Source organism: Dendrobium catenatum, unplaced genomic scaffold (assembly GCF_001605985.2).
Source record: "Dendrobium catenatum unplaced genomic scaffold, ASM160598v2 fragScaff_scaffold_243, whole genome shotgun sequence".
Classification (NCBI taxonomy): Eukaryota; Viridiplantae; Streptophyta; class Magnoliopsida; order Asparagales; family Orchidaceae; genus Dendrobium; species Dendrobium catenatum.
This window is the reverse complement of record NW_021318705.1, coordinates 956,736-972,757: the sequence shown is the minus strand read 5'-3', so window position 1 is coordinate 972,757 and position 16,022 is coordinate 956,736. Positions and strand designations below refer to the sequence as shown.

At 36.8% G+C, this 16,022-nt stretch overlaps 1 protein-coding gene across 1 annotated transcript; it reads left to right on the top strand.

Moving 5' to 3' along the window:
- Window positions 1-3,938: 3,938 nt before the first annotated feature.
- On the top strand, window positions 3,939-13,302 carry LOC110094708. The gene is made up of 5 exons (XM_020820006.2): window positions 3,939-4,115; window positions 4,191-4,450; window positions 12,234-12,445; window positions 12,545-12,812; window positions 12,900-13,302. Exons 1-5 carry the CDS (start codon window positions 4,037-4,039, stop codon window positions 13,191-13,193), a joined length of 1,113 nt encoding a protein of 370 aa, XP_020675665.1. The 5' UTR covers window positions 3,939-4,036; the 3' UTR covers window positions 13,194-13,302.
- The last annotated feature ends 2,720 nt before the right edge of the window (window positions 13,303-16,022 follow it).

Below are 16,022 nucleotides of genomic sequence, written 5' to 3'. Positions count from 1 at the left end.
GATGATTTAATCAATGGTAATATTATTTAAAATTATAAAATAAATGGGAAATATTCCTCTAATACTTTCACTCTACATTCTACTTTCATATCAAACTAATCAAAAACTTAAATATGACATCAATTAAGTTTATAAAACATAAACAAATATCTCAATATAAATATGACATCAAGTAAGTTGATAAAACATAAACAAATATTTCATAAATAAGTAAATAAATTATCAAACGACACACCTTGTGGCTCCAGGTTCTTATATGAGGTGATTTTGCCATCCTGTGTCTCCCAGTTCTCGCACAAGATGATCAAAAAATATTGTATTGGATAATGCATACCTTTTGTCGAGCTCTACTGTGCGTTGGGTGTTATGGAATGCATACCATTTTTAGGTCTCTTTCTTTAACATGTGAAACTGTTAAAAAATGAAATGAACAAAAGAAAATAAATCAAAACATATGACAAAATAGACAATTAATAAATATATAAAATAGACAACATATAACATACCTCTTCATAATTTATAGCAAAATTGTGATATTTTATACTAGCTGATAAGAAAAACTCAAAACTCATAGGGATAATAAAGTCAAAAATTAATACCATAGAGACAAAAAAATAATAATTAGCATTCAATTGTTTATATTAGTTTACAAAAAAAAAAAAACACTCAAAACTCAAAACACTCCTAGTGAATTTAATATATAATCATCCACTAAATTTGTGTGATCAAATGATATATTCTTAGACCCTCCGCCAAAATCTTGCATCTCAAATGCTTCTGAATCCTCACACGGTATGTTTTATTCATCAAATAATTTAACTAAGTTGTCTTCATCTGCAAACCATTCATATGAAATAATAATTCTGTATAATATATTACACTTAAAAGATATAAGTTAATCTACAATCGTACTTAGGGTTTGTCTAGTTAATGTTATGTTTGGTTCTATATCTTTAGAAATTGCATCATCTTTATAAAATTTCATCTCCAAGTCTTCTAGATTCAATTTTAGGACTGGCTCATCATTAAGTATCCAAAAGTCAATAAGTTCTACTAGCATTTTCGTGTCATTTTTCCCTTTAAACATCTAATATTCCTCATGAGTATCTCAAATAAAAAGTTTCCTTTATTTTTCAAATTTCAAATGAGTTGTAATACATTCACTTCTAATATGAGTAGTTGAAAATTTTTGTTTTTCACATAGCTTTATAGCAATCAATGGATGTGGCTCATAGAAGGGAAGAAGCATAGTGTCGTGGGAGGTAGGAGTAAACCTCATCTAAAATATAATTATAATATTAATATTTTCTTGAGAATAATAATGAATTAAATTAATTAAATTTAATTGCATAGAGATTAATTTTTATTTTATTTAATTGAATAAAACATATCTAGATCATTCCAGGTGGAGTTTTCTTTTAATGAAGTGGTCCTAATGACTTCAATAAGCATCACAATTAAAGTGGGAGAATTGATTGATAGGAATTTCTCCTTTTTTTTTGGTTGCGATGGAGCTTGCTTGTGTTTTCCTATTGGCTTCTGAAAAACTATGTTCAATGGATATTCCTCCATAAAATTAAAACCCGAAAAATAAAATAAATTAATAGAACAAAAGTATAAACAGAACAATTTCATAATTATTAAATTGTAGACTCCCAACTGGTTAATTTATTAGTAGCTAACACAAGATTAATAATCTATAAATCTTACTTTATTTTTTTTCAAACGACAAAATAAATTGGAATACATGAAATAAAAGGCCATGATTGAAATAGTAGGAAAAAAAATGCTGAGAAAAGAAAAAGAAATCAAAGCTAGAAAAAGAAACACATATTTATTTTAAAAAGGAAAGATATATGCATCCATATAAGAACAACCACTGCAAAGAAAATAGAATATTTGGTCTCACATCTTACTATCGAGTGTCGATCATTTGCCTCGCTTCGAATTGGAGTTGGGAGCGGCAGTCGGAGGAAACCCTATACATGAACAAATGAAGAGGCGAACAAACAAAGATTGGCAACTTGGGAGGGAGAAAGAAAGAAACGAAATAGAATTACGGCTTAGGATTATACAGTACCAAGTCAATCTCGATCGTTCATGTTTCAATCCAACGCCTACGTTTATGTTATTTTTTAACCAGCCGGTTCGATGGTTTCTTGGTTCAACCGGCGGTTTGTCCGGTTTTTTTCCCGGTCTAATACTACTCCGATTTTCATGATTCAACCCCAGTTCAACCGCTTGAACCGGCCGATCCGATCTGATTTTAATAACTTTGTTTATCCTATTTATATATAGGTGTATTTTATTTTATTTTAATTTTAGGAAAGAGCACAGCCTTTTGAGTAGTTAGTGTTTGACTTTGACATGTTTAAAGTTGTGTATTATTTGAAGGACTACATATTTAATATTTTGCAATACACCATTTGTTAGATGTATGTTTACAACAACCATCATAAATGAGAATTAATTTTTTTATGTAAGCAATGTACTTCTAAAAATACAGCCTATGTTTTTTTAGTAGAAATTCTTAAATTTTAATATTATGTGGAGCTATCAAAACCAATAAGAAAATAAAAGAAAAAGTATTTTTTTTATTTCACTCAAAGATATTAAAATACCAACGTCGAATCAAAGATTTTATTTAGAATGACTTTCTCATTATTTTTTAAAACAATTATTTAGTACAAACTTTAAAGCTGCTTTAAAAATAGTGAGAAAGCGGTCTGAAACAAAACCTAATAATATTTAAGATAATTTTTTTTTTCACTATTTTGAAGAATATAAATAAAGTACTAAGTCCAACACTGATGGTAACCAAACAACGATGGTGATTAGAGGGCATTGCATGGCAAGTGATGGGCGATGGCTAGGAGTGTAAACAAGTTGACTCGAGCTTAAGTCATGGAAGGCTTGAGCTTGACTCGTCATTGAAATTAACATCTCAAACTCGAGCTCAAGTCAAGCCCAGGAAACAAGCTCGAAATTGGCTTTAGAGCTCGACTCGATAATAGCAGCCTTATTTCTGCTTCGCCAAATGAACTCATGGACCACGGTGGAGCCGAACAAGCTCATAGATCGCGAGCATACTTTGGTGAAGAGACTAGATATGGGGTTCTAAGAGCATCTCCAATGGAACTCCAACGCTTGAATGTCGTCGCCCCGGAACTCCAGCCGAACGGTAAAACTTCCGCTATTTTCTTGCAGGTGAACAGTGAGATGTCAATATTGACGTTGCACTATTCATCATATCTATTTTTTTGCCTCTACCGAACTTGCCAAAGAACGCACGAAAGAAGAGAAAGATCGTTACCTTCACAAAATGGAGTTCGAGTGAAAATGAAGCGGCATTTTTAAGTTTCAAGACATTTTGGAGTGAAAAATACGAGATTTTTCGTTGGAGATGGTCTAAGAAAAAGAAAGATGTTGGTGCAACTTTTTCTTTTTTCCTTTTCTTTTTCTCCTTGAAAAAACTGACAATAAGTTTTTTTTGGGTAAATAAGTACAACAAAATTCATGTGCTAGGACATTTTCTTTTAAAAAGCTGCTATATTATACTTTTAAATATTTTTATTAAGCATTTTTAATTTAAATAATGTTTTAAATATTTATTGCAATTGAAAAAAGAAATTTAATATTCATTTTATTTAAAATGGCTTGCAAGCCGACTAGCTGAGTTTATTCAAATTCGAACTCGAGCTCGTTTGATATTTACGCTCGAATTTGACCTTGAGTTCATGGCTCAATAAATTTGACTCGTAAGCTTTCAGCAAGTCAAATTCAAACCTGTTCGACTCACTAACACTCCTACCGCCCCAATTAAGATGGACTCACACACAATATATAAACAAGACTCAAATCTCTTAGTCGATACCCTTAAGCTCTCAATCAATATACAAGTTCAGCTGTGTTGCATTTCTAACCTTGGTTAAACATATATATCTGAATCGTTTTAACGAAATTACTGCAAGTCTGCGAACCAATCCCACCATAAAAGATCTCCTTCCCCTCTCCTCGGCTCCAAATCGCGCACCACATGTCGAAAGAAAGCGCCATTGCCGATGCCAGTCCCCCCTCTTCCTCCACCACTACTGGCCAACCAGCAAGCCAATCAGGTATTCTCTGCGTCTCTTTCTCTCTCTCAGATTTCTTATTCTATATTCCAATGCCGATCTGTGAAATGGGGGCAGGTATGGTCAAGAATCTCGCGATAGCAGCGTCGCTGGCCATCGGACTGGGAAGTTGGTTCTATACAGCGATCCAGCCGCCGAAGCCGAGACTATGCGGGTCGGAGGGAGGCCCGCCGGTGACGGCTTCGAGGATCCGATTGCGGGACGGTCGGCACCTGGCCTATGAGGAGAAGGGAGTGCCTAAGGACAAGGCCCGTTTCAAGATCATCTTCTGTCATAGCTTCTCCGGCACACGTCTTGACGGTATCCGAGCTTTCCCTGTAAGCATACCCATCCCAACTCCGACTATATTTTGGAATAGAAGCGTGTAAACCGCTTATTTCTGTTTTTGTGCATTTGAATTGATTGATTCGACTAAATTTTGGAATAGAAGCCTGTAAACCGTTTATGTCTGTTTCTACCTCATTTGAACTGATTGCTGAATTCCCTTCAATACTAGATAAAGTAAAAAAAAAAAAAAACACTCTCGGCAGTGCTAGCGGCTAATTAGTATATAGAAAGAATAATTATCACCCCTGAAGTTTATAGTTAGATTCATCTGTATCAAATAATGATATGCCATCCAAAAATGACTCGGTCTAACACAAGTCTCAATGTATATTTGAATAAGAAGTTTTTTCAAATTTAAAGCCATTCAAACTTCAATTTTAAAAAATTTATGGATGATTTGAATGTCTCGACAATATAAGCCCATTGGTACTAAAATTTATCCAAGTTGACTCCAAACTAAAATTGAACCAATCTGACTCCAAATGTGCTCAAATCAAATACTTGCACCATAATTAGAATATTTAGGATGTTAATTGAATAATTAAACGACCTTCAATATGTTTATAATCAAACTGAGCATTTCACTGAGAAGAATCTAATGATCCAAATATCACTTAATTATGACATCATCAAGACGCTTAAATGCTGAAAGAATATTCTATGATCGAGGAAATCAATTCGGATAATTTGATGGAGTGTTCTAGATTTTTATATTTATAAAGCATTTCACTCTCAAAATTTATTAATAGATCCACTCTTTATATGAGGAGACTACTAGCTTGAGATTGAAGAGAGCTTAGAGGCTTAAAAATTCTCGAAGCTCAATATGACTACCGCCTAAACTGTTGCACTCAGACCACTGCATGATCGTTTCCATCAAACCTATTGCCTAACCACCGCCATCAAATCACAGTTGCCACCATCATCAAGGTGTTGCCGTCTGACCTTTAACTACCATCACCTAAATATAATCCTCGAACTATTGTCAATTGATTATTTTTCCCCAACCACCGTTGTTCAACTATGATTCTCTGATTGTTATTACCCAACTAAGATCGTTTGACCTATCACAACTCGACCTGATATAAATCACAAAGAAAACAAGTCATTACCATGTCCTATGTTGACAGGATAACTTTCAGGACATAATTGAAAAGAACTATAGAAATTTCAAATAATTTATAGACTATAGAGCTAATATAACTTCAATTAAATATAAAGACACTCCTCATCAAAAATTTTTTCATTAATTTTAGAAATATTTGTAATAAAATAATTTGTACAAATAGTATAAGGCATGGATGTTACAAATAAGAATATTTTTCCAAATCATTAAAATTGTGTATTTCTAAAACAGTACGGTGAAAATTCATAAATAAAATTTAAAATATGCAGAATCTTTCTAACTACGACATACCAAAAATTATATGGTGAAATTTAATCCAATAAACATATATACTTAGTTTTGTGTTAAAATTTTAATTAAATGTAAGGAAAATACAAAAATTTTTGAATTATTAAAAATTGAGATATGTAAAACGTAATCTGCCTCAGCACTGATAATTTCTTGAACTGCCTTGATGGGTGAAGTCAACTTGAAGCCATCCGAAATAGACTTTCTATCTTTTCTCCTCTCTAACTAGTAACTCTAATGGTGGAAGTGGTTTTGCAAATACCATTTTGAGTGGATCTTGATATTTATAAAATATTTGATGGTAATGTTGTGGCACTTACAAACCCACAGAGAACATGGTGCCTTAATGCCCCAAACCAATGCCGCAGTGTCCCCATAAATGACTAAACTACGAAAAAGAGCTCAACACCACAATGCTGCCAACTAGAGCGTCGTGATACTCCTAAGAGAAAATTTCAGAATTTAGATTTCACACTCACAGGCCCGTGGGATGCACTACAGAATAGAATTCATACATTCATAAACATATAGATCATTCACAGACGTGCGGAATAAAAATGCATAAATTTTAAACATACAAAACATACCAAGTTGGATCTTGACCAATTCAGAGCACTGTAACACTAGGTGTTATGATCTCTCATCCTCAAAAAAATATTGTCCTCAGCATTTCAATATACAGATTGGTCAAATAGATCAAGATGTAACCGTCTCATCTTATATTTCTTCTCTTAGGTGGTTTATCTGTCAAATCGGTACTTCTACTGCACTTTAACTAATAGAATCGGTTTATTCTCTAATTTCTTATCTTTTTAGGTTCTTTTATGTACCTTAGATTTGGCTGTACTTCAACTTCTTTTTTAGAAATTTTGCTTTTTGCATCAAATACCCATTTCTTTAAAAAGGACACAGGAAACACATTATAAACTTTAGACAATTCTTTCAATAATTTAATGTACCTTGGATTTAATGTACCTTGGATTTAACTTGTCTTCCTTACCAAATCTGATTATTCCTTTCATCAGACTTAATTTCAAATATATTAAGTTTCCAATTTAAAATTCTATGAGCTGATGCTTTGAGTCATAATATTTTTTTTTTTCTTATCCTGTGCAGATGTTAACCTCTTTAGGATTAGATGAATCTTGATAGTGGAAGTGAGAAGGATCTTCAATTGCTGGAAGGCGGCTTCGCATTATTCTCCCCAAGAGAATTTCTTTGTGTTTCTGAGAATTTTGAAGAAGGGGAGCATGTGTCTTCAAGTCGAGAGATGAAACGATTGAGTCTAACAATTTGCCCAGTGAATCGTTGGACTTCCTTAGTGGCTTTGGGTGTCTTTATCTCTAGTATTGCTTGCACCTTTTTGGGGTTGACTCGAATTTTGTTAGGTGTTAGAAGGAATCCTAAGAATTTCTCTACCCCAACGCTGAAGATCCATTTAAGAGGATTCAGCCTTATGTTGTTTTTCTTGAGATTGGGGAATGCATATGACTTTGATGTTTCTTCACTTCTGTTTCTTGAAGACTTTGTTCATCATTCTTTGATATGTCCCTCTGGCATTTTTCAGCCCGAAGCGCATGTCTTTGTAGCAGTGTAGACCTTTCGTTGTAATAAATGTAGTTTTTTCATTGTCATCGAGGTGCATCTTGATCTGGTGGTAGCCTAAGAAGCCGTCCAAGAAGCTCATTTTCGGATATCCTACCGCGGAGTATACTAAGGCGTCTATCCTTGGAAATGAGTAGCCATCTTTGAGGCATGCTGAGTTTAGATTGGTGAAGTCTCACACATCTATTTGCATGCTGCTTTCTGTACCATCACTACATTGGAAATTAAATCCATATATTGGACTTTCCTGGTGAAGTTGGTGGTGAGTAGCTTTTCTACTTCTTCTTGGCACTTTATTCAGCTAGGGCTTTCCCTAGTCGTCGCTCTAGATCGGCAAGAACGAACTCTTTAATCTTCTTTGCTTTGATTGGGTCTTCCAATAGGTTCCGTAAAGCGGTGACACTCTTTGGTGTCATATTTGTGATCTTTGTGGAATGCATAGTATCTCGTGGTATTCCGAGCACTGTTGATCTTCATAGGCGTCGGGCGCCTAAAGAATTTTTTGTTTTGTATGGTCTCCACAAGGTCGACCATTTATACTCTTAGCGGAGTATAGATCAGATATGTTTAGGTTCAATCAGCGACGTTTTTGTGTACCTCATGTCTTGGTTAAACTAGCATCCCATATAGATTGAGGTGTTGATGTTTGCATTGGAAATTTGATTTTTGGTTTTTTTTTTTCCTGGGGATGGATTCTTTCCTTGTTTCTTCTTGGATGGACATTTCTTCTTGTGGCACTCTCATGACATCAAGAAACTACGGTGGGTTCAGCCACTTAGTTGTACTATTTGGCATTGATATGAATGTTAGCAAGTTCCAATAGTTCTACCTGTCTTTGGCCGATGTAGTCTTGGTGCGTATTTGAAGGGTGCTTCCCTCATCCCTTGGGTCGGAGTTGCTTGGGCGATTGCTGGCTCTAGGTCTTTCATGTCGAGCATTTCCTTTTATAACCTCAATATGAAGTCCTCAATAATTCTCCATATTCTTCTCTCATTTTGAGCTGAATCTGCAAGCTCATAGGGGTTTATGGGAGCTAGCGAATTGTATGACTAAATTCACTTGAATTCAGTGAAAGAGGTAATCACCCCACTGGGTAGTCGAGTGAACCACCTTAGTGCCGAGTCTTTAGAGGTGCTGAAGAAGAGATGACCTTAGTGTCAAGAAGGGAGATCATGGACTGGAATGTCTCTACATGGCCCGTGGGGTCAGTCTTTCATCAGTAGGCCTCCAGGTGAGGCACCTTGAGCTTGGGAGGCACTCTTACCTTGATGATTGATCTGGAGAAGGTGTTGGTCGGCCTTGGTTCACTATCTTTGGCTTGCGTGGCAGGTGGGCCGGAATTCTCATTTCTCGCTTGGGGGCGAGCGTGGTTGATGACTGGATCGGGGGCATGTATTTTTTCTAGAGGCTCGCAGTGAGCATCGGGGTTAGATGGTCCTTCTGGTGTGTTGGTGGTTCATGCTTGGAGAGCATACTGGATGGACATTAAAAGTCGCTCTTCCATTTCTTGCAGTATGCGATTGCTGGTATAGTCGAGATTCATCATGTTCATTAAGGTCTTTTGTTGTTTAGCGGGTAGTGATTTTCTAGTTCATGGCATCAGATTCATGCTCATCGCACCTAAGAGGATGTTAAATTCAGATTTGTTCGGTGGATGATGCTCGACCATACTTTATGGGTCTACCTGTGACCTGAGGACCTATAGGTGAGCATGCTAAATGCTAAGGGAATAAAAGAAGGTAGAAGATGGATTTGGATAGAATCTTTATTATCTCAGCCAAAAATACAAGAATACGAGGAGCAAGGCTATCTTGCAGAGCTTAAGCTAGTAAAGGAAAGACTGGCACAATGTCTCTTGGTTTATCTCTTTATTTTGGCATGTTTCCTCCTTTGTTCTCTAGTGTTTTCTAATGTCTTTTTGTGTGTTTTCTTCTATCCCCCTCCTATTTATAGTGCTTAGAGAGTTACAGTAGAATATATGCAGAATACAGACGTTATACTATCAATCTTTGATATAGCTTGACCATCTGTGCCGAGTGGTGTGCCGATCTTGTGAGAGATAATGCGAGTAGGGTGAACCCGCGAAGATATGGAGATCCAATCGGTTTTGGGTAGGAAGTTGGTTTTATGTTGCCCTGTTGGAGTGAGAGAGCTCGGAGAGGTGAGTAATGAGCTGACGTAGATCATTGAGCTCGGTGATGATTCGATTATGAAGTATGTCTTGTAGACGAGATGTGTGCCTTTAGCTTGACTTTTGATAGGTCTTGAATAGAAGACTTGACTTTGGTGTAGATGAACAAATACTTGTTTGACTAAGAGAGGAACTTTTGTGCTCGCCCTCACAGGGAAGGGAGATTGCTTGGAGGATGTGGCCGAAGGTGGTCCGACGTGCTCTAGTGATGAGCTCATTCTCAGCTTTTGAGAGAGTCCCTCGAATGTGCTGTCCTGAAAGAAGAGATAATTTTTCTTCCGTGCAACCCAAACGTAACCTGTAAGATACCTGGGAGAAAGATACCTACACAAGTAGTCATTGGTGTACACCTTCTAAACTTATGGGAGCTTCTTACGTAGGCTAATTCAAGTCTAAAGGGAAGCCAAGTAAGGTTAAATTTATGTTGACAAAGGTTTGACCCTAGTGGTCTTCTTGGCTCTTCTAAGGGTTTGAGCAACTATGTTAATGTCCTTGAGATAGATAAGAAAGACTACTAGTTCCCACAAAAATGGGTTGGCTCAATCTCAAATGTGGGATGGCAGTCAAGGACTAAAATTCAAGATAAAAGATCTTACGGTGCTGAAAGAGATGAGCACCATGCATTAGATTATGAAATACTTGACTTTGATATCACTTGATCTGACTACTTGCGATTCATAAATAAGGATCTTACGACATAACCAATAAGCAAAACATAGACTTGAAGGAAAGTCATTTTACTTTTGTTTCACCCCCTGAGGCTCTTGGCCACCCGTCACTCTCAATTTGACAGGTTCCCACTTTTTCCTAGTCAAGTACTTGTGCTTATACATGTATCTTGTCCTTCACTTCTTCCTTGGTAATTCGTACATGGAATAAGAAGAAGCTGGGAAAAAGATTCAAGTTTGTTAGAATACACCTAAGAAAAATGGCTTGATATTTTCAGTTAAGAGAGGAAGAAGAGCATTTGGGGGATTATTTAGTAGAAATCACACCTATAGCAAGAAAAAGGTGCTTTTTTCATACTCAAAACAACAAAATTTTCTTGATTAGAAAGAGTACTACAAACTCGAACTATGTCTCAATCATATGGGAGTGGATGAGGGCGACAGGGCAGCAATTACATGTGGATGAAGGAACACCATTAAAGTGCATGAATATATTATTGAGAAGTCAATGATTTTTTCTTCTCATAGTAAAACATACATGAATATAACTCTTCTTGAGGGAGAGAGTAGGGAATGTCAAAGCCTAGGCATGAATATAACTCATTTACGCCGGCCCAGGAGGGGCCGGCTGGATCGGTCCAACCCGGACCGGTCCACTGTTACTCCAGGTGGAGAAAACAGGGGGCGGGCGGAACGTGATGTCCACGTGGATGCTTGGGGGGAGGTTTAGGAGGGAAATTTTGAATGTGAGGGCTGTTTTAGGAAGTTTATTATTGTCCTTTATGATTAATTTTGTATAATTAGGAGTTTGGGGGGGAATTTGCATCTTATCTTGAATTTGAATTGTTTTGAGATCGAGGTTTTGGTGTCTTAGGCTCTTGGCTTCGCCGGAGATCTTTTGGAGAGTTTTTCCTTCCTCTCGAATTGAAGGAAAGTTGTATCTTGCAAGTGCTTTTCATCCGTTATCGAAATAAAAGCGTTTGTATTGTTTTTCCTACATTTTCCAATGTTTCTTCTCTCTGTTTTTGGCTGTTTTCTTGCTGTGGACAGCAGTTCATCCTAGATCTACTTGGGTTTTGGTGTGAAACACTTGGAAATCCAAGTGTTTCCTATTGGGAATGCCAATTTTCAATTTTTTTTTTATATAAAACAACACATAAGTCAAAATTAACTTGTAGATCCACGGATCACAAAATGTATATAAAGAGTGAATCTGATCTCGATACAAGCTGATTGGCAGCTATTGCTTATTGCATAATGACATTTGCCAATCAATCTACCAGGACATCTGTTTTATGAGTTTTAGACAGATTGATGTGGCTTAGAGTTGATAGTCATTTGTTTCTTTAGTTTATGCAGTCTTAAAAGTGAATTTTGATCATATGAGGGTTTGTTTGGAACGACTTTTTTATTGCTTCTTAAATCAGCTTTAAAATTTTTGTGCTAGAAAGCTGCTTTAAGAAGCAGTAAGAAAGCTGTCCCAAATGAAGCCTAAGAATGCAATCAACTTGTCATCATTTGGAAGATGAATGCAAATACTCTTTTTTTGTGTGAAATAAGTTGCACTTCAAACACTAAAGGACCCAAACTTGAGAAAAGCTTTTGGTTGGTTTTGCATAAGAAAGTCTAATTGATTTAAAATTTTTGTTTGCTTCTACGAACCCCAAAAAATTATATATTGTTTTTGGCAATATTTTAGTGATTTCAAAATGCCATGTTGTGGGTATCCCATGCCCAAAATAACAACTCGATTGCTTATACGATCGACCAAGCTCTAGATTAGTATCTCAAGCGCTTATTTGATAGTTTATGTTTGAAATGTTTTTCCATGCATTCTATCGTAAACTATTCATCAGACCATTATTTTAGAGGTCTTTCCAAGCCTATGGATGCAGGAAACAATGGAAGAGCTGGGTGTGTACTTGGTGAGTTACGATCGAGCCGGCTATGGCGAGAGCGATCCAAACCCAAGACGGTCACTGAGGAGTGATGCATCTGACATTGAAGAGCTCGCAGATGCCCTGGAACTGGGCTCAAGATTCTTCCTTATTAGCCTCTCAATTGGAGGCTGTAGCGCTTGGGCTTGCATCAAGTACATCCCTGAAAGGTGAATTACATTCTTTACAATTCCTTCCAAACCATCACAAAAATGTGGCTTAATCTCATCGTCTTCCACACATCATACTACCAACTATTTTGAGTTTAGGCTCGCCGGCGTTGCACTTCTTACTCCGGTGATAAACTATCGGTGGCCCGGCTTTCCAAAAAGCTTATTTCAGGAAGCTTACAAGCAGCAGCATGTAGGAGATCAGTGGACACTCGGAATCTCATACTATGCTCCCTGGCTATTATACTGGTGGATGAGCAAGTCCTGGCTCCCAACCTCCACCGTCGCCAAGGGTACAACCTACCTCCCTAACCGCCGCGATGCCGAGTATCGAGAATTCGCCATTTCCAACGGAATTCGTGAGGAGGTCTCTTAATGGCTTCATCCATTACAAATGATTTTATATTTGACCAAAGTTAATAACTCTAAATCTGTGTTCTGATATGGTTGGCAGAGGAGGAAGCTGGCAACCCAGCAAGGCGTTCAGGAGTCCTATTACAGGGATATGATGGTGATGTTTGGCAAGTGGGAATTTGATCCAATGGATCTCCAGAAACCTGCTTTTCCTGTCCATCTATGGCAAGGCGACGAGGACGGGGTCGTGCCGGTTTCTCTCCAGCGCTATATCTGCCACCGTCTAAGCTGGATTCAGTATCATGAGCTCCCCATGACTGGACATTACCTTTCTGCTGTGCCTGGATTTGGTGATACTGTTCTCAAAACTCTTCTGGCCGAGTCTTCATTTTGAATGAACTAGAGCATTGTATTGGGGGGAGAACAAAATTCTAACATTTGTAATATATGGATTTAAATGTTGCCAAAATTTTAAAATGAAACACTCTTGAGATTTGATATTAGCAACATAAACATAAAAAAAAAAATCTTGTCACCAACTAGTGGAGAAATTATTTTGTACGGACAACGGATTGTCTGGAGGCCAATAAGAATGTGCCACGTCAACCGATACATATTGGTACATAGCCGCAATATACAACAAACGGGTGACGTGATTGGTTATGGTTCACCTCTCAACGACGTCCGTATCCGCACAAACTAATTTCACCCGTTAAAGCATTTAACGCTAATGCTGCAGATATTTGGACCTAGCCGACCTGCTGGGACTTCCTTTCTTTTACCTTATACTCCCTCAAACTTTCTTCCTTCCTCTCATCAACCCTATTATCCTTTTCTCCCCAACCCACACCCAGCTGAGCTCATCTTCTCTCCACTCAACAGCACGTGAATTTCACGATAAATTATTCTGTGCGGATGCCGAACGCTGTCTGGAGACTAACCAGAATGAGCAATGTCGGTACCGCGACTCGGTGTCGTGGCTCGGTACTGCTCGAACTCCCCAAAGAGTTGAGGGTAAAATGACCTAAATTAAAGATATTTTAGCACCAGTCCCATTTTTCTTCTTTAAGCATTGCATTCTACTCAGAGGGTTATTGACAGTCTTAATGTAATTATTAAAAATTTCTTTGTACACCTAAGCATGGTGGTAGAAAAATTATTTTGGTCTAATTGGACTAAAAAATGTCGCTTGGTTTGGGAAGGGGGCATTGATGCTAGAATCTTTTTATGATCTCATTAAGTTTATATCCTAAACATTATGATTGTTGTTTAGGTTTGTTGCGGGCTAAAATAAACACGGCGATAAAGTTAGATAATTTTCGTCTCAGCGTTGTATGGATATTCAGCACACAAACAGAAGAAAAATGTAACATGCTACAGGAAAACAACATTTTTCCGACGAAAATAGTCGCCGGAAAATGACATTTTTCCTGTAGTGACACCAGAATTTTTACATTGAAACTTTGAAAAAGGAAAAAATCATGGAGTCATGCTTAGTTGAAAGGATTCAACTAGTGTTTTCTTAGATTATAAGTGGCTTATTCGTCCCTGAAATTGAGGACAATCATATTACAATAATCAACTATCCGGTTGAAATTCAATTACAAATGAAGATCGAAAATCGGCAATGTTTTATGGTCAAGCGGAAATCCGGCTTCAATTGCTATCGGGCAGAAATCCGGCGTCAGTCGGCTGTTGGACATAAATCCGGTGTTAGTCAGTTGTCGGGCATAACTCCTGCGTCAGTCGATTGCAGGGCGGAACCCAGACGGTGGTCGAGGAGGAGTTTGGTGACTAGAGAACTCTTTTCCTTCTATTCTTGCTTCATTGCTTCCTTCTCTTCTTACTTGGGTCCCCTCTCATGAGAAATGAGGGGTTTATTTATAGTTTTTTGATAGTGGCATGACCAGTAAATAAAAGGAAGATCAAGAATAAATTGGGAGTGGTTTGAATGGATGGTCGATGTGAATCCTTTGATCATGGATTGTTTACCATGCATTTGAATGTCTTAATGATATTAGAATTTGATAATATTGGGCTCGTTGGATTCGTCTCGTTGAGCCACTCAATTCAACTATAAGCAAGTCATGCTTAAAAAACTATTTGGTAATCCAAATGATGGATTGAACCTTCCAAATGTGTTTCATGTCTTTGATTTGGACTCATTTGGGCTCGAATTGAGTTGAATTTGATGTCGTTGGGTTTGTATTTCCGAAACGTTCAGTTCGGCTGTAAGTTTGCTGAAATTGGATTTCACAGTCTCTGATTTAATTTTTGAAATTTCCAAATTGATTTTGCATCGAGATTCGTGCTAAATCAACAAGATAATTTTTTGATGATATATCAAGGCTAAACTAATATCTATTGGCCAATTTTCTCCCATTGAAATACCATTACGATAAACATCTTTTTACTAATAAGAAAATTATAAATTCTCACGTATAAAATAGACCTTGAACCATTAAAAATATAGCTCAAAACTTCGTATGTATGATTTTTTTCTCGATTTGATAGGTAGATTGATCTTCTTAAGTTATTTGATATAACATATTCTCTTACCTATCCATAAGATTAACTTCTTTTTTTGAAAATGAGGCTTGGAATAAACCTTTCCTATTGGAGTATGTGCTGATTTTTTTTTTTTTTTTTTGTGAAACGGGGTACCTACACACTGTCACCCTCATAGGAGGCACATGACAGCGTAATTAATTCCTAGGCGGCGAGTGGTGGGTTGGAAACCATGCTCGCCCTGTCGCCCACGCCCAGCTAAGCCCGATGAGGTTGCCTATTGTGATATATTACTTCATGTCCTTTGTCATCTGCATTAATGAATGATGTCATCTTCTAGATTCTTTGAGAATAATCCCCTTTTTCTTTATAGAATATTTAAAAAACTAACAAACAGAAAATGCATGAAAATTTCTTGGTGCCTTTATAGAGTAGAGGCACACCTTTATATATATTCTTATGTGGATGCTCTTAATGATTTCACCCCGATGAATAATTTTCTGCCATGCAAAAGGTTCATTATAGCTTTTAAATGCAATATTATCAAAATATCGGATCTATACAACATATTTTTATATCATACAAAATTAATATTAATGCTCATATTCAATTTAGCCAATATTTTAATATTAACCCTAACAATCAACATGATACATATTAAATATTTGTACCACAAGTAGGCTAATAGTAACATCAAAACTACCAAGGGACATAT